Source organism: Callorhinus ursinus, unplaced genomic scaffold (genome assembly GCF_003265705.2).
Source record: "Callorhinus ursinus isolate GAN/ISIS: 27379988/994484 unplaced genomic scaffold, GSC_fseal_2.0 scaffold26, whole genome shotgun sequence".
NCBI classification, from domain to species: domain Eukaryota; kingdom Metazoa; phylum Chordata; class Mammalia; order Carnivora; family Otariidae; genus Callorhinus; species Callorhinus ursinus.
In genome coordinates, this window is record NW_027397088.1 from 2,244,172 (window position 1) to 2,262,006 (window position 17,835).

Consider the following 17,835-nt stretch of genomic DNA (forward strand, 5'->3'; position numbering starts at 1 on the left):
CTCGGCTTCTCGCCCTCTACTAGCAACTGTTGCGGAGCTTACAGGCCCTGTCAGAAAGAGAGAGCATTGGCACTTTACCTTTGGGCGTGTGGCACCCTGGCGTGTGGCTGAGGGCTGTAATGTCTAAATGAAGTTGACAGATGGTGTCAGTGCGGGCACGGGGGAAGGCAGCTAAGGAGACTCCCGGCGGCGGCGGCAGCCCCAGCACCAGCGGCAGCAGCCCCAGTACCAGCGGCAGCACCACTCGGCCCAGGATGAGCCAGGAGGAGGAGGAGGAGGACGGAGACGGGGTGGAGGACGGAGACGGGGTGGGGGTGGGTTGGGGGGAGGGGGGAGGAGGAGAGGGAGAAGGAGGAGGAGAGCGGAGAGGAGAAGAATGGGTGGGTCAGCTCCGAAGGGGGTGCTTGGTTTCTGGGATGGGAGGCAGGGGTGCTGTAAGGGGCAACGAGAAAGAAGATCTCATAAAGTTATATAGGTGGTCGAGTTTTGCTGGGGATGGGGTTCGTCCTAGCAAAATGTGAGTTAGTCTGTGGTCCCTCCGTTTGAAAGAGGGGGGGTAGGTGAGAGGGAAAGTGGCCGAGAGAGGAATTAAAAGGCCGAGGAGAACCCTGGAGAGAGAGGGGCGAGATAAGAGACGGAGCCTGCAGCCAGGTTGGGAGGGGGGTGGAGTGAGCGCTGAGGCCGAGCGCGCCCTCCCCAAGGCGGCGCGGAGCTTGGAGGGGGCAGGGCGGGGAGGGGGTGGAGGGAGCGAGGGAGGGAGCGAGGGAGGGAGGGAGGGAGGCGGCCGGGGGGAGGGCGCGGGAGGGAGGAAGTCTGAGAGACAGAGCGAGGAGCGCTCCTGAAGAGAGACGTCGGGCTCGTCCTCGGGGTCCCTGCAGTGGTCCCAGCTCGCGGGCGCAGCTGCCCCGCACCCGGCCGGTTTGGTTCCACGGGCCGGTAGGCCGTTGCGCAAGACAGGGGCCCGAGGCTCAGGGGAGGGATGCGCCGGGCGTTGCCTCCGGCCCGCCGCCGCCGCCGCCGCCAGAAGCCCCAGCGGAGCTGAGGGAGGCGACGCCGAAGCGCTGGCTCGGAGTGGCCACCGCTGCAGCCCGGGCGGCGGACTAGGGCGCTCGCCGGGCTTCTGGGCCGACCCCGTTCCGGCGCCTCCGCTCCCGGCCCCGGGCCCGCCCCCGCGGCCCGGCCTCGCTCCCGGGTCCCAGATGACCACCGAGGGCGGGCCGCCGCCGCCCCCGCCGCGCCCGCCGCCAGCCCCGCTCCGCCGCGCGTGCAGCCCGGCCCCCGGCGCACTCCAGGCCGCCTTGATGAGCCCGCCGCCCGCCGCCGCCGCCCTGGAGACCACCTCGTCGTCGTCGTCTTCCTCCGCCTCCTGTGCCTCCTCGTCCTCCTCCTCCTCCAACTCGGCCAGCGCCTCCTCGGCCGCCTGCAAGAGCGCGGGCGGCGGCGGCGGCGGCGGCGGCGGCGCGGGCGTCGGGAGCGGGGGCGCCAAGAAGGCGAGCTCGGGGCTGCGGCGGCCGGAGAAGCCTCCCTACTCGTACATTGCGCTCATCGTCATGGCCATACAGAGCTCGCCCAGCAAGCGCCTGACGCTCAGTGAGATCTACCAGTTCCTGCAGGCGCGCTTCCCCTTCTTCCGCGGCGCCTACCAGGGCTGGAAGAACTCCGTGCGCCACAACCTCTCGCTCAACGAGTGTTTCATCAAGCTGCCCAAGGGCCTTGGGCGACCCGGCAAGGGTCACTACTGGACCATCGACCCGGCCAGTGAGTTCATGTTCGAGGAGGGCTCGTTCCGCCGCCGGCCGCGCGGCTTCAGGCGGAAATGCCAGGCGCTCAAGCCCATGTACCACCGCGTAGTGAGCGGCTTGGGCTTTGGCGCCTCGCTGCTGCCACAGGGCTTCGACTTCCAGGCGCCCCCATCGGCGCCGCTCGGTTGCCACGGGCAGGGCGGCTACGGCGGCCTTGACATGATGCCCGCGGGCTACGACGCCAGCACCGGCGCCCCGGGCCACGCGCATCCGCACCACCACCATCACCACCACGTCCCGCATATGTCGCCCAACCCGGGCTCCACCTACATGGCCAGTTGCCCCGTGCCCGCCGGGCCTGGGGGTGTCGGCGCGGCTGGGGGCGGCGGCGGAGGGGACTACGGCCCGGACAGCAGCAGCAGCCCAGTGCCCTCGTCCCCAGCCATGGCGAGCGCCATCGAGTGCCACTCTCCCTACACGAGCCCCGCGGCGCACTGGAGCTCGCCCGGCGCCTCGCCTTACCTCAAGCAGCCGCCCTCCCTGACGCCAAGCAGCAACCCCGCTGCCACGGCAGGCCTGCATTCGAGCATGTCCTCCTACTCGCTGGAGCAGAGCTACCTGCACCAGAACGCCCGCGAGGACCTCTCAGGTAACGCAGTGCGCGCCTCTAGGCTTCCAGGCTCCATGGCTACTGCAATTTCCACAGGGTCGCCGCAGCCTGGGAGTCTGAGGGCACTGGGAGGAGTGGGTGCTGGGGGAAGCGGGAATCTTATTCACGGAGGGGAGAGGATTGAGGTCATACTGCCCTCTCTCATACCCTTAGCCAAGAGCTGGGCCTCCAGAATTTGCACTGCCAGGAGGATGGTGCAAAGTCGCCTGCCTTCCTGGGTCCCAGGGTGTCCCTATGGAGGGCAGATCTCAAGTCTCAGGCCCGACTTAGCTTAGAGAAAAGGCATGTGGTCTTTGGGGAGTCTGGCAAAGGTGCTGTGTCTGCTTCCCTGTGTGTGTGTGTGTGTGTGTGTGTGTTTAGTTTGTTTGCTGTTACTTTCCTCCCAAAATAAACGTCAGAAAAGGAGATGTTCTGTATGCTCAGGGTGTGGGTGGGGAGGGTTTGCAACTGGGCAAGAGTTGAGAAGAGGGGAAATGAGGGAGGGGCAGAGAAGAAAGCAGAGCCGGGACCCAGGATCTTTCACAGGAGGGAGGTGTTACTAGTGGAGAGGGGCACCAGCCTTTTGAGGAGTCCCTTGCCTCCCAACACAGTGGACCTATGTTGATGACATGAGTCTGTCCTAGGCCAGGAGGACCTGAGGCCCACGTTGTGATCGCGGGAAATACTTGCCTCTTGGACTTCACTTGTGTTGCTGGTGTAAATTTTGTTGGTTGAAGATTATGAAAATTTATTGCCTTGCCAAAGACGATGAAAGGTGGGAGGGGACAGATGGGGTGGAAGAGGGAATTTGAATATTTAACCAGGTTTATCAGACAGATAAATTCTCTCATATTAACCTCTCTGAAGCACCCACAGGCTGCAGATTAAAATCAGGCTAATCTGCCTATCAAATGATGTTCTAGCTCACACTTACATTTCACCCCAATTAGAAAAAGGCTCAGAGGATGATGTACACATTATATGTTCGTGAATCAGCGTGCAACAAGAGCCGCAGGGGAGGCGGGAAGCCCAGAAATGGGCAAAAGATGTTGGTTCCCTGGACGGTGAAATTTCCCAAATAGGCCTTTTAAATGCGGGTCTCAGAGGTTAACTAAACAAAGACAGTCTCGGCAGGACCACACCGGAGAGGATTTTAGCCTGACTTAACCCACTGAGAGCAGAGTCTTGTTCAATTTTTATGGGAATTTCAACAAGTAACCAATACAGACGACCTTTCTCTCTCATTTTTTTTTAATCCCCTGGGACTGGCTGTCAATCACCGCTCACCCCAGGCCATGCCCACTCCCCCACTCTCCTGCCCACGCTCCTCTCCCCGCTCTGCCCGCTGCCCTCCTAGTGTTCCCCGTTCCCCTTCTCCAAGCGGGCTCTACTCAATTTGAACCCACACTTCGAGGTTTTGCAGCTGCCCTGAAAGAGTACCGAAAAATTAAAAACAAAAGAACTCGCAAGAAAGAAAGAGACTCATGATTGCTCTTTGAGGCCGCCCTCGCCCCACCCAACACACCCGAGCTCACGCACAAGTCCCAGAAATTCGGGGATCCAGAAACACAACACTTGCAGAACGAAAACGGCGGAGCCAGAGCAGGCCGGCCTCCCGCAGCGGCCTTCCCGGGGAGCCTCGCACGACCTTTGGGCAGAGCCTGGGAATGCTGGGAAGGTCATGATTGGGGCCGAGGCCCGACCAGGACGCTCTGCCCCTTCTTCCCTCGTCCTCTGGCTCCCATCCCTCTCTTCCCCCCTCCCCCCGCCCCGTCCTAGTTGGCATCCCCCAGGCGGATGAGAGGTGGGGGCTCAGCAGGAGCAGGCTGGGTGTACGCGCGCGGCGGGGCCTGTTTAGGAGTGCGCCGCTGGTGGACCGTGGCCCGCCGGGAGACTATGGCCCAGCGAGGAGCTGGGAGGCCGAGCAGGCCGAGGCTGTGGTCCGAGAAGGCTCCCCGCAGCATACACGCACGCACACACACAACACACCGCGAGGGTTGCGCGGTCTCACTTGGGATGCAGCGGCCAATGGCCGCGTGCTCAGGGAGGCCCCGCACCCCTCATTTAGTACAGTGAGTCTTTCAAGAAGGAGCTAGGGCTTTTATCTCTCTCTGGTCACATCAAAGAGCTGACGGCGGCCTTCGGTCGGTCGTAGCTTATGAGCTCAGGCTCTGGGTCCTGTCTAGGCCAGCTATTTTGAGCTCATAGAACTGGCACTGAGACGTGCTGTAACGTGATGGGCGAAGGCACCTGTGTGCAGAGCAACAAGCACACACCTGGGGCGCGTGGACCTGTTGCTGCCTTCTGAGAGCAATGCGGCGCGCCTTAGGCGACAATAGGTGCTACCGGGCAACAAACTTGGCCCAAGGCAGCGACCGCTCGCAGCCTGGTCGCTCCGTAAGCCCTGGGATGCTGCCAGGCCAAGGCGGTGAGAGCCAGGCGCGAGCGCCGCGGGCGGGCGAGTACGGTTTTCATGCACTCAAAAATCGAATCCGGCCCGGCCCCAACGTGCAATTTACGGTCCCACGAGGCGCGGGTACCTAGAAAAGACGCAGGCGAAGAGGCCTCACCGAGCCCGGCGCGGAAAGAGACTGGAGCCGGGAGAAGTCCGGGCCCCAGCGCGGTCCGGACGCCGCCGGTCAGTTGCGCCCCGGGGCCGGGAGGCGCCGAGAAAGCAAAAGCAAAAGTCGGCAGCGGGTTGGCGCCCAGTGGTCCGGCTCTGGGCCTCCGCAGAGGAGCGGCCCCGGAGAGGAGTGAGAGCCTTCTCCGCCCTCTGCCATCCCAGAGCTCTCTAAGGGGCTCCCCGCGCTGCCTGACACCTCCATGTGCGGAAGGGTCTACAGCTGTGCGCTTATCGAAGAGCATTATCTGCTCCCTGGAGGCCGGGCTTTTCCAAGGGAAGCCTGAAACTTTCAGAATTTAGAACGACCAGTACTTTCTTTCCAGGCCCTTTGTCTTGCAAAGGAATTGTTTTCTGTCACCTCTTTTTGGCACAATGAATATCCCTGCTGTGACCTGCTACTCCGACTGGGCCAGTTAGTTGAGAAATAGGCAGGAGGCTCAAAACAAGAAGTGAGGGCGACAGTGGTGTTTCTGGGGTAGGGGGCTTGGCCTCTGCAACAGGAGCTCTGGCTGCAAGGGCCGGGAGCCCTGCGCTTAGGGCACCCGACAGAGAGCGTGGGTCAAAGGGTCCCCGCGCGGAATCTCCCCCCGCGATTGAAGCGTTCCTGAGGCTCCAGGAATAAAAGGGGAACCCAGGCACACTAGAACCCGGTTTAGAGGAGGATCGTACTCTGTGTGTGCAGGTACATCAAAACAAAACATAGTGATTGCAGAGACTCCCCCCCCACCACGACCCAGTCTGAAACTTTGAGAAATTTCTAGAGGTGGGTTTGCTCTACCAGTTTTATAACAATAGACAAAAGACACTTTCTTACCCTGAGTCAAAATAAGGCGTGAGTTAATTAAAATTTAAAAAGTAATATGCCTCATCATCAGCTGGATGACTGTGTCTCTGAAGAGTTTTTCTTTTCTTCCTTCTTTCAGTGGGACTGCCTCGATACCAGCATCACTCTACCCCGGTGTGTGACAGAAAAGATTTTGTCCTCAACTTTAATGGCATTTCTTCTTTCCACCCCTCTGCAAGCGGACCATATTATCACCATCACCACCACCAGAGTGTCTGCCAGGATATTAAGCCCTGTGTCATGTGAATAGAGGGAGGGAGGCCATGCCAAGGCCACTCTCTGCTCTCTCTTCTGCAGGGCAGAATGAACTGAGGTGGACTCCCCCACTATGCACGGCGCTAGCAGTAAGTAGCACACCAGTCACTTAGCCAGAATCCCCAGGCCAGCGCTGTTCACTGATACTTGTCTACCATTGGTAGAAGAACAACCCCTGGCAAAGTAATGCCCCTAGTACGAATATGTGCAGGCTCCCCATAAGGAAGAGAGCCAACTGAGAACTCAGCTTTTTAGCGGAGATGGTAAAAAGTTACCACATGAAAAACATAAACATGTAACTCTGGGATCTTCATTACCTTCAGTCATCAGGGTCTGAAAAACGCAAGTTGTGTGTGTGTGTTTTTCTTTGTCTATGAAAATTTTTGTGCTTTTCAAAAAGGCAGTGCTAAGCACAAGACTTCAAGAAAGCCTCATCTTGTTGCCTAGCCAAGTAAGAGAGTTCTGTTTTGCCAAACACTAAGTTTGGATACAGGTGCCAAAGAACATTATTAAGAAAGTATTTAGAAACAATGTGTCTAGTTTAAGAAAGTGGTTTTCAGTATTGTGACAATACAACATTTTTTTACAAGGTTGTTTTCTACCACCATATTTTAAAGATATTTTTATGATTTTCGTGTATACTCACACTTTGCTTGTATTTTAAAAGGAGGATATATTTGCACTTATGTATACTTTTACAGTTTGCCAAACTATTTTGATGTAAAATTTTTTCAATAAAATATATATGACAAATAGCCGTTTTAGGGATCTATTTCCTCCATGGGCATCCTGGGGTCACCAGTCTCTCTTCTCCACCAGCTAGCAATGCAACCCTACACTGTTGGGGTTTTTTTCCCCAAGTTGTATAATTGACGTGGTGTGGGGTCTGTGCCTTGAGTAACACAGGCCAGGTTCTGATTGTGGGTCTTCTCAGGAGAGAAAGAGAAGGAACTTTTTCTGTTCTTTCTTTCCTTCACCCTAGCTCCTTCTGGCTAAACAAAAACCAGAAGGTGAAAGGAGCTTAAAAGAAAACAGGCAAGATAATGAAGGCAAGAGTCTGATTTGAGGAAACCAAGTTTTGTGCCCCTTTTGTTCTCTTTCTTGCGGCCAAGGAGAGCCTTGCCTTTTGCTCCTTCCTCTTCCCCACCGGTAGGGAGTGATGGGCAGAGTGGAAAGTCACCACCTAGGGCTGGGCTGAGTGGCAGTCAAGGGGTAGTAGGTGTTCAAAGAACAGGACCAGCTTCCCTTTGCAAGTCACAGTTTTGTATGAGTGCTGATCACATTTTATTGTGGGTGGTGGTCAGATCCTAAAGAGTCCAGAGGGGGATGGCTGTGGAGCGGTAATGGGCAGTCTGTGACCATTTGATCTTTTAACTTCCTTGGAGGGTAACAGAAGCAGGAACTCATCCTCAAAAGATGTTCTGTGGCTGTCCCCACCCCCCAATTCAGGGCCTGGCCAACCCTGCTTCGCAGGAGCACCTCAACCCCCACCCATCTCTGCCCATCCACCCTTGTTCCCCTTGCTCCTTCCTTCCTTTTAACAAGGGATCCCCTTCAGGGATTCCCTCTGAGCTCCTTTTCCTTGCTTGATATCCCAAGCTTCCTCAATCGCAAATACTACAGGCAGGGCTGGTAAAGCTCTGGGTTCAAAAGAGAGAAAATAAGCCAACCAGGCAGCAGGACTGTTTTTTCTTTTTCTTTCTTTTTTTTTTTTTTTTTTGACCAGTCCTTCAAAATCATGGGCAGCCTTGGCAACAGTCGATCTGAGCAGGAACAGGAAGGTTCTCAACCCATGATCAAGCTGTGGGTTTTCTTTCCCAACCGAGGGCTGGTATTCTGTTTTTGCTTTTGCTTTTGAAAACTCACCTTTGTTTCTCATTCCCTAAAAGGTCTTCCACCCTCTCCCCTCCCATCAGTTGCCAGGCACTTAATACCACTCAGTAGATATCTCACACAGAAGGTTTTTGTATTCCAAGCAAATTTAAGTCCAAACACGTCTCATTAGTAAAACATCTTGTTTTCAAAAGGCTTAACCATCTTTCTAATCCTCAGGTTTCCTTTCTATATTTTCAAAAATTAAGCAGTGATTTAAACATGCTTTTTGTGTCTCCATTATCATATTTGCAGTTAAATAGGGCTTTTTTCCTTTTTATACTGAGCTACACAAGGGCCTGCTATAAATTATGAAGTCAGTTTCAGAGTTTGCTCCGACCACAGTGCTGTGTTTACATTCCTTCCGAGGCAGCCGGCATGGTCGTAATTTATATCCTAAACACTTGAACGTAACTTGTTTATACAGAGAATGACAGGACCTCAAAGACAAAAACGCTGAGTCTCTCGGGGTGACCCCTTTGGAGAGGCTAGCGCGCCCCCTAGTGGCGCAAGGAGACGCCGGCACGCAGTAATTCATGGTTGAAGCTGTGTTAAGAACTTGACCCATTTTATGGTGCTTTTCCACATCCGTATGATGTGGGGATGTTGATCCTATTCACAGAGCTGTAGTAGGTTATGACTATCAGGGGTTCAACCCACGCTTTCTGATTTTGGTTCATTTCACATCTTTCTTTTTTTAAAATGAGCTCTGTGCCCAATGTCGGGCTTGAACTCATGACCCTGAGATCAAGAGTCCCAAGCTCTACCTACTGAGCCAGCCAGGCTGCCCCCATTTCACTTCTTCTAAAGCCGACATCGCTTATAAAAACTTCCATCAACATTGTAGACCCAGGTACAACGGCAGTCTTCACTCTGAATCAGAATCACTTGGAGGGCTTCATAAACAGGCTGCTGGGCCCATCCCCAGGTTTGGACTCTGTCTGGGGAAGGGCTCAAAAGGTTCTATTCCTAATAAATTTGCAGGTTGGTCCAGGGACCACACTTTGAAAACCACAGGTTTAGAAAGGCAGTCTGATGGGCGCCTGGGTGGCTCAGATGGTTAAGTGTCTGCCTTTGGCTCAGGTCATGATCCCGGGGTCCTGGGATCGAGTCCCGCATCGGCCTCCTTGCTCCTTGGGAGTCTGCTTCTCTCTCTCTTTCTCTCCCTCTGTCTCTCATGAATAAACAAATACAATCTTTAAAAAAAAAAGAAAGGTAGTCTGAATTACAGATATAGGTTCAGATGGGTGGGTGTTGAGGCTAGCCCATTAATTAGTTAAGGAAAGATCTAAAAGGTTGGTTTTTTTTTTTAATAGTTTGTTCACCCAAATACCTCTGTGACTGATTACTGGGAAAATACAACCCCTAATTTTAAGCCCTGCACCTGAAAATAGAATCTGCCCATTATTTATCCGAAGTGAGGAGGCCTCTTGTTTTATTCTAGTAAACTTTGCAAAGACAAGTCGGGTGGGATCACTAAGGTCTACCTGCCTCAGTAGAGTAGTAAGTCTAGGTACTTACACACAGCAGGATATTGGAATTCTCCAGATGGAAGGAGGTAGTGACTGGAGCAAGCAAGAAAAGAAATCCTTTATTAGTTATAAAATCTTTTAAGGGTGGAACATAGAGAAGGCAAAGAGGGAGGGGAAGCTGTGATCTCCACATATAGAAATAGCGATTCCTAAATATAAATGGGTCAGGCAGAACCATGAGGGGTGAGCAGAGAGAAGAGAGACAGGGAGAGAGACAGAGAGCTGGAGGGAGAAGGAGGAAATAGGAAGGTGAGAAGGGGGGCAGGAGAGAGGAAGGGAAGGAGGGAAGGAGACAAGACAGGAGAGAGAGAGAGATCTGGAGAGCAGGAGTCTCTGAAAAATAGTTCATGAATCCCCATCCCAAAGCTAGCAAAGCAGGCTTTGAAGCTGGTCTCCCATCCTTGGAGGCAACTATTATCTGTACAAGTCTGCAATGCCAAGACACTGACTGAAGGGCCCTCGTACTTGTTTTACTTGGCTTCCGCCTGGATTCTGGGGAAGTAAGTGAATTCTTTAGTTGTGCACACTCAAATTTTCTGAGCGGCTGCCGCAACTTCTAAAGAATTTAAGGAGAATAATCTCGAGTTACATTTTAGAAAGTGGAAGTCTCATTTCTGGGAAAAATTTTCAGGTGCACAGTATAGATATGCCACTGTATGGTACGAAATGGAATTAGCACATCCGTCCCAAAGGAAGAACTGTCTGGTGGATTCATATATACCTAATTACTGTGCATCATGGCGATTAATTCAAAACAGGCACCAACTTATTTAGAATGGAAATATATTTTAATATATTTTATCGGAACGGAAATACATTTTACCAAACCTGCCTCTATGAAACACTATCTGAGCAAGGCAAAACACCACAGATGTAGACATTGGGCCAGAGAGGGCCACAGAGCATGGGTGTCAAGATCATTTGGGAAAAAATGAAAGTCCTGGAAGTTCTTTCGGAGTTCAGAGTGCCGAGTCCACCGCAGTCCGACTGATAAATATTCAGCTCTCCAGTTCCTGGGGGACACGTCCGTCCCAGTGCTGCTTCATCAGTCTTCTTGACATAAGTGTGTGCAGGAAAGAGAGAGGGGAGGTCTGGGGGCGGCATGGAGACCGTGTCCCCAACAACGTTCCCTCCAGAAGGATAGCATTATTTTTCCTGCTGTCTTACAGATGGAAAGAGAGCCAGGGAGCCTCTGCCAGAGCCAGGCAGTGGCTTGGGGGCCCCGCCACACTGTACCATGCCACCTCCAAGAACTGACAGAGCACCTCCAGCATCACAGACTGCTTTGAACTAGATTGAGTTAGGCTCCATTGTGTGTAGGGAGGGGAAGACCTCCTCCCTCTCCCTCTCCTGGTCAGCACTGGGGCTGCCATTTCATCTCCCACTCCCTGAAAGCAATCCCTCATCTACAGAGAAAATAATTAATCCCTCATCACTGGGGGCTCTGGCTACCATCATTTGGACTTTATCTGGGACCTCCCACTCCCATTTCCTAAGCATTTCCCCATGGTGCCCCTCCCATGGCCCGGGAGGCTGTCTTTGTCACCCTCACTTTGTTTTATTGTACAGGAGATGGAGGTGAGGCCCAGGAAGAGCGCCTGGCAGTGGGCTCATGGGGCAGCCGGTGTGCGTCCCCTCCGCTGGGGGGCCCTGTCCGTGTGCAGAGCCTCATGGTTGGCTCTGTCTCCACGACCTCATGTCATCCAGGCTCCCCTTAATCTGTTCACCTCAGCACTAAGCAGACTGAGGCAACAGTAAATCATGGGGCGGGGGGAGGGGGGAGTGGATGAGCCACAGGATGGTCTATGCCAATGGCTAGTCTTCAAGATGAAGGAAAGAAACTCCTTAGGAAAGAATCGCTTTACTAGATTGAAATACAAGGTGACTAGGCTAGTACTTGGTTTCTGAATAGGGATTCCAAAGATATCAAATCAGCTAACATGCTCCCACTTTAGGGTCCACGGTTACTTGAAGAGGCATTTGCACACACTACAGTGGGTCACTGCCCAAGTGCGTGGTAGAGGGACACAGGGAGCTTTGAAAAGCACCCATGGCTATCCCACTGCCCACCCAGCCAGCTGAGTTGGCTCCTTGGAGGGGGTCCTAGGCCTCAGGGGTCTTAAAATTTCCCTACAGTGCTTCTACCACTCAGGCCAAGACTGACAACCATGATTGAACATTGCCTTGTTTATGTTCTACAGAAATCTTTTGAGGAAGGTGTTATCAACAAGAGCTTGCTGGTTTGCCGATAAGAAGAGGCTACCCCAGCTGTTTAGCTGGTGTCCATGCTAGTTTTTCTGTCAGTAAAACACATGTCCTACACCTTGGCATATATCATGCCACCTGGACAGCTTTGGAAAATCAGATACCCAACCTTGCCCCACACAGTCACAGAGAATCTCTGGGGGGGACTGAAACATCAGGAGCCTTGAAAGCTCCCTAGGTGAAGCCCCAGCCCTATCTTCCTGCATGCTGGGCTGAATGGCGGGTCTATCCTCAGAGTCTTCTTTGTGTTCAGGACAGACCAAAAGTGTAGGAAGGTACAGCCCAGCAAGGCCACCAGGTGTAACTTACCAAGGTTCTTTCCCAGGAGAATAGTTGAGTTGAGGGAAGGCACAGAGTATGATGACATGGGCATTGGTTGGGGAGGAGACACCAGAAAGGACAAACAAGAAATGCTGAGGCCCTCACCCCTCTTGTAGGGCTCCTGGGACTGGCCAGTTGGGGCTGTGCGGAATCACAGCATCACTGCAACGTCACGGTGCTTAGGACATCTGTGTGTGTGTCTGTCTCTGTGCCCAAATTTCCCCTTTATATAAGGACACCAGCCATTTTGGATTTGCACCCACCCTAATGACCTCACTTTAACTTAATGAGCTCTGTGAAGACCCTATCTCCATATAAGCCACTGGGAGTTAGGGCTCTAACATGTCTTTTTGGAAGGAACACAATTCAACCCATAACAATTATAAACCAAGCTCACAGCTGGACAGAATACAGTTGATTAATTAAGGTCCCCAACCCAGGGCCTTCTCCACTGTCCAAGACAATTTAGAATAAGCAAGCTCTCTGAGGAATGCCCATGATAGCTGGGCCATTGAAGCAGGGCCTCTTCCCTCCATCTAGCCCCCTTGAGCATCGAGTGACCTGGAAGCTGGATTTTGTTTCTTTCAGCTCGAAAACACTCCAAAGTGGGCATGTAGGAGAGCCTGAGCCCCTGGCTAGTCTACATTCTTTTGGGCAAAACCTGCAAAGTACTACCCCACAATTCCCTGGGAGGGGCTGGGGTTGTCCCTGAAACTGTATTAGACATGGGCCCTTCAAGGATCACACCTCCCAACAGAGAAAGAAGACCAGCAAAAAGATTTTTTTCTCCCTTTGTGAACTGGGGAAGAGCAGTATTATTAACACAGTATAATGAACACTGAGTGTTAAGAGAAGCAGCTTTCTGTGGGGTTACTGGATACTCAGGTTCTCTGCTAACTAGCATGCATAATCTAGAAATCCTTAAAATAGTCTTATAGCATTTGCACTATTACTAAGCCCATTTCCTAGATGAGCAAACTCATTCACCAGTGCACAGCTAGCAACTGGGAGGGCTGAAACCCCAACCGAAATCCATCTGACTGCACACGTCTGAATTGGGCGACTGGGAAAAGATAGGATGGCAGCTACAGTGGGGGAGGTTTTGCTAAAGGACAGGGATGCCCAGAATTCCAGGGTTTCCCACAACGTCTACCCTAGCCATTCATGAGATGTCAGGGCATCTGTCCAGGAAGCTCATAAATCACACGAGGCACAGCCCACACCATAGTGGAGATCCCCCATCCTCATCCCACATGAAGAAACAGACCCCTGAGCAGGCCAGGCAAAGGCAGCGGGACTTCCAGGGCTCCTACCCTTTCCCTTAGGGCCAGGTGAGAACCCGCCACACGGAGACAGACCCCAGAGCTCACACCATTGGCGGAAGCATGGTTCTCTGGGATCCCACACTGAGCAGTCTGATCTGCCCTCGGACCAACTTCCCACCCTGGGGGTATAAGCTGGTTCTGCCCAGAAGAAAGTAGGATTCCCAGTCCTGGCGAGAGTTGAGTTGGGAGTTGGGAGATGTGTCCCAGTCTGAAAAGGGACTTCAGGGAAGCATGGAGAAGAGGAGAGCCAGCCTTCAATGTCTAGGAGGAGTCTGAGCCAGACTCTGACATAAGGATTCAAAGTCTATTCCCACAGGCTCATTGCCACCAACATCTCCTCCAGCGAAATGAAAGGTCCCCTAAAGTCTTGGGGGACACAAGACCTGCCCTCAGAGGGAGCCCTGGGAGAGGGAGCATAGCCCAGCGCTTGTGGGGATGGCAGTTTCCTGTCCTCCCATCTGCCTTCTGAAGCCCAGATACTCTCTCAAGCTAGCTCTCCTGATGGTTCTTTGTTTCTCAGACCATAGCGGAGGCTGAGTCACTGAGGGATTTTAATTTGGAAAACAAGATTACAAAAGAAAGAAAGAAACCACGATTCTATTAACAATTATGTGCAGAACAAGACCAAAGTTACAACTTTCATTTTTTTTTCCCCTCCAAATTCAGTGCTGACATTAGATGAGGCTTTTCAGAATTTCAAAGCAGGCTCAATTCTCATGGAACAAGAGGTGACTGCAAGAGGAGCAGAAGGTTTGGTTCTAGGACTTTTATTTCCTTTAACGTCAAAGCCCAGATGAAAATGTGAAATTTGATTTAACTCTTGGGGGCAGGAGAGAGCAAGAGGAGGCTTTTTAGAAGGACCCGGGGCACAGGGATACTCTGCAAAAAAGGCATAGAAAACCTGAAAGCCAGTGTCTGTGTATGGGGCGGGGGGGAGAACCTGATAGGCTTGTTCAAACCCTCAAGGCCACCCTGGCTTGTTATTTTGGACCCTGGAGGAAGGGTGGGAGATCGGGACCCTCATCTAACTGTGACTTGAAGACCACCCTGCATTCTTACCTCTGCAGTTTTTAAAAGCAGCCCCTGCATCTCAGGGCAGAAGCTCAGCACGGGGCAAGCTTTGTTGTCCTGTCTTCCTGCCAGTCCTCTTCCGAGCCATGGAGCTGCCTCTGTCACTGCCTTGTTTGATATTTTCAAATCCGGCCTGAGGCAGATGATGGGGCCACAGGAGGAGAATCCTTCAGGGTGTCTTGTTTGGTTTGGAAATATTTAAATGTCTGCTGCATTTCCTCAGAGAGGGGAAAAGTCAGGGCCTGTGGGAGAGCCTTGCACTCTGGCCGCAGCCCTGCAGGGACCCCAGCTCCTCTGCCCCTGACCTGGGACTGAAACCCCGGGGGCCCCCCCTCCCTACGCTCCCACCCTGAGCACCATGAGAAACTCAAGACCGTCCAGACATCCCCCACAACCTGTTTACAGTCAAGTGACTCAGCCCGTCACTCTTTTCAAGCCAATGTAGCAATTGTCCATGATTACAGAAACCTTCTCGGCTCCTGGAAAAATCGCCAACACATTATTAACCTCCGCAATGAGACACATGTTTTCCATAGATTTAACTGCTAGTGGCCACCGCAGATGAACAGAGCCTTTTAGAATGAAGAGCGTGTAATTAAGACATAATCTATTCTGCTTTGTAATATACGAAGCAGTAAATGGCTACGAAGATTGATTAAATTCTTCAGCTTCCCTTTGGCACATAAGCACCGTCAAAGCTGGTGGAACCCAGTGTGCTGTGAAGGCAGGGCTTTCTTTACAGCCTCTGGGGGTGAACTTCCAGCAACATGCCTGCCTCTTGCAGTTCTGGGAGCACAGTAGTGGTCCATCTGAGATTCATACGAACGCCCATCTCTGAACACAGCTAGATTGACAGAGGAACGTGGGAAAGCAGGATATGATACTGATTAACTGATACGGAGTGGGCTTTGCTCAGTCAAAATATTGATGGAGGCAAGGACTTGTGGTAAAAGGAGATTTGATTGTGTAAACACACAGCTCACCATCGAGGCTCCCTGCATTAGGCGCATTGCCTGCCTTTCAGGGATAAAAAAGCACAGCATGGTTTTTTTCATGTTGTCACGAGTCTACCAAGGCCTGCCTTTGACAGGTTAAAAAAACTGAACACTTTTTACTTTGTACCACTCCACATGAGGGAAAATCCAATCATTTCACGTGGCTCTGTGCAGGGATTTGACGTGGCCTGTGGCTGATTGTCCAGGTAGATGGGTCTGCCCAGCATGGGCAATGTAGAGTCTGCACCAACGTTCTTGCCAGAGAATCTAACCTTAATCTCTGCTATTCAAGTCTTATCGAAAGCTCTTTTTTAAGAAATAACATTCATGAGAGATTACCCAAAGATATGCAGTCCATCTGATCTACATTCCATCCTAAGTGCACCAGCCCAGCAGAGAGCTAAGGATTTAGGAAAGAACGTGGGACCCCCATTGAGTTGCCCCCGTGAGTAGCACTTGGGTGTTAGCCTGAAGCCCACAACGGGGGATGTTAGAACAAACGACGATTTGCTTCTCACTGGTGTATTTACGGGGAGGGTTGTTAAGGACACGTTCTGTTCCTTTTGGGCATCCCATAAACACCCATTTGCTTCTAACCTATGGACTTCAAATCACGTAAGTGATCATATCTCACTCTTGGCTCTGGTCACTGAAAACTTTCCGAACTCAGCCCCCACCCCCTCACCCCACCATGACTCTAGAGCTCTCCTTGGTACGCTTCTTGCATGCTGGCCCTGCATGCCTTCCCTCGCCCCCGACTTCCTCTTTTCTGTTAAATATATCTCTGCAAGCTGCCTCAACCTTTCTTTTTTTCCCTTCTTATCTTGGAATGCTTTTGATTCAATTTTTAGTTTTTTGGTTTGTTATTTTATATTTTAAATTTTACTCTATTTTTTAACGACCACATGCACATTTCAGACGTGCAATAAGGCCACTAGTCTAGAGACAGAAAACTAACCTCCCTCCTTCCACTGCCTGTCCATGGCAGAAGCAGTCTCTCTTCAGTCTCTGTGTGTCTCAGAGATAGACTACACATATACAAGCATGCATGTGTGAATGAATTTTTTTTTTTAGCCATGGAATTTTTTTTAGTTGTTTTTAATTTAATTTTATTATGTTATGTTAATCACCATACATTACATCATTAGTTTTTGATGTAGTGTTCCATGATTCATTGTTTGCGTATAAAACCCAGTGAATGAATTTAACATCTTCATTATAATTTTGATATGTACTGAAACTAAGCAAAATTTTCTTTAACTTCCCAATTGGTTATTTCCTTTTTATTGGTTGCATAAGCACTTCCTGATAAGACCTTAGAGGTCTTGCTGAAAAAAGCTGCAAATTTCCTTAAAAACACACACACATGTGCACACAAATTGCTTTTTTAGTGTGCAGAAATGGGTAAAAGAAATTTCTCCCTGAACTGTTACCAAGCAAGATTCAAAATCTAGAAGGAGAGGAGAGGACCATGAAGCCAGGGAATCCCAACAGCCGGTGTAGCCTACTGCAGGTGAAGGCAGATCACAAAGCAATTCCATCTCAGAAGGCTTAGTGAGGTTTCCAGCCCTGGCAGAGGAAGTACAAGGACCTTTGCAGCCTGGTGTGTCCCCTCGGGCTGCGGGCTCTCATCCTCAGGGACCCACCAAGAACAGTGCAGTGATCTGTATAGCTGCCTGCGTCCATGTGGTCCAAGGGGAATGCGCTATGGGAGGGAAACCTCAAGTCATTGGTTTTGGAACTTCAAACACAATCTTGTGGCTTTGGGTTTTCTTACAAGAATCAGAAAAGTAAATATACTTTATTTATATGTAGATGCAGAAACCATCGAACTGCATTATAAAATGGCAATCTTGGGAGGGTGTGTGTGTGTTGGGGGGTAACAACAAGCATCCTTCCTGTGCCGAGCGGCCGCTGGGGTTGAGCTCTGATTCATCACAGTGACCATTCAGGTGAGCCCAGGCAGCAGTCCTCTCTCTACCCTTATTTTTTATTTATTTTTTATTTTATTATGTTATGTTAATCACCATACATTACATCATTAGTTTTTGATGTAGTGTTCCATGATTCATTGTTTGCATACAACACCCAGTACTCCATTCAGTACGTGCCCTCCTTAATACCCATCACCAGGCTAACCCATCCCCTCACCCCCTCCCTTCTAGAACCCTCAGTTTGTTTCTCAGAGTCCATAGTCTCTCATGGTTTGTCTCCCCCTCCAATATCCCCCCCTTCATTCTTCCCTTCCTGCTATCTTCTTTTTTTTTTAACATATAATGTATGATTTGTTTCAAAGGTACAGGTCTGTGATTCAGCAGTCTTACACAATTCATAGCGCTCA

General features: G+C 51.5%; 1 protein-coding gene across 1 annotated transcript; it reads left to right on the forward strand.

Annotated features, from left to right (window-relative positions):
- Positions 1 to 1,068: 1,068 nt before the first annotated feature.
- FOXF2 (forkhead box F2) lies at positions 1,069 to 6,855 on the forward strand. Its single transcript, XM_025890852.2, has 2 exons — positions 1,069 to 2,391; positions 5,938 to 6,855. The coding sequence occupies exons 1-2, from the start codon at positions 1,200 to 1,202 to the stop codon at positions 6,102 to 6,104; spliced, it is 1,359 nt and encodes a 452-aa protein (XP_025746637.1). The 5' UTR covers positions 1,069 to 1,199; the 3' UTR covers positions 6,105 to 6,855.
- Positions 6,856 to 17,835: the final 10,980 nt, after the last annotated feature.

Excerpts from the sequence above, each read along its gene's own strand:
- FOXF2 (XM_025890852.2), top strand. The coding sequence starts at position 1,200 with ATGACCACCGAGGGCGGGCCGCCGCCGCCCCCGCCGCGCCCGCCGCCA. Across the intron at positions 2,392-5,937 it reads CGCCCGCGAGGACCTCTCAG|TGGGACTGCCTCGATACCAG; the intron begins GTAACGCAGTGC and ends TCCTTCTTTCAG.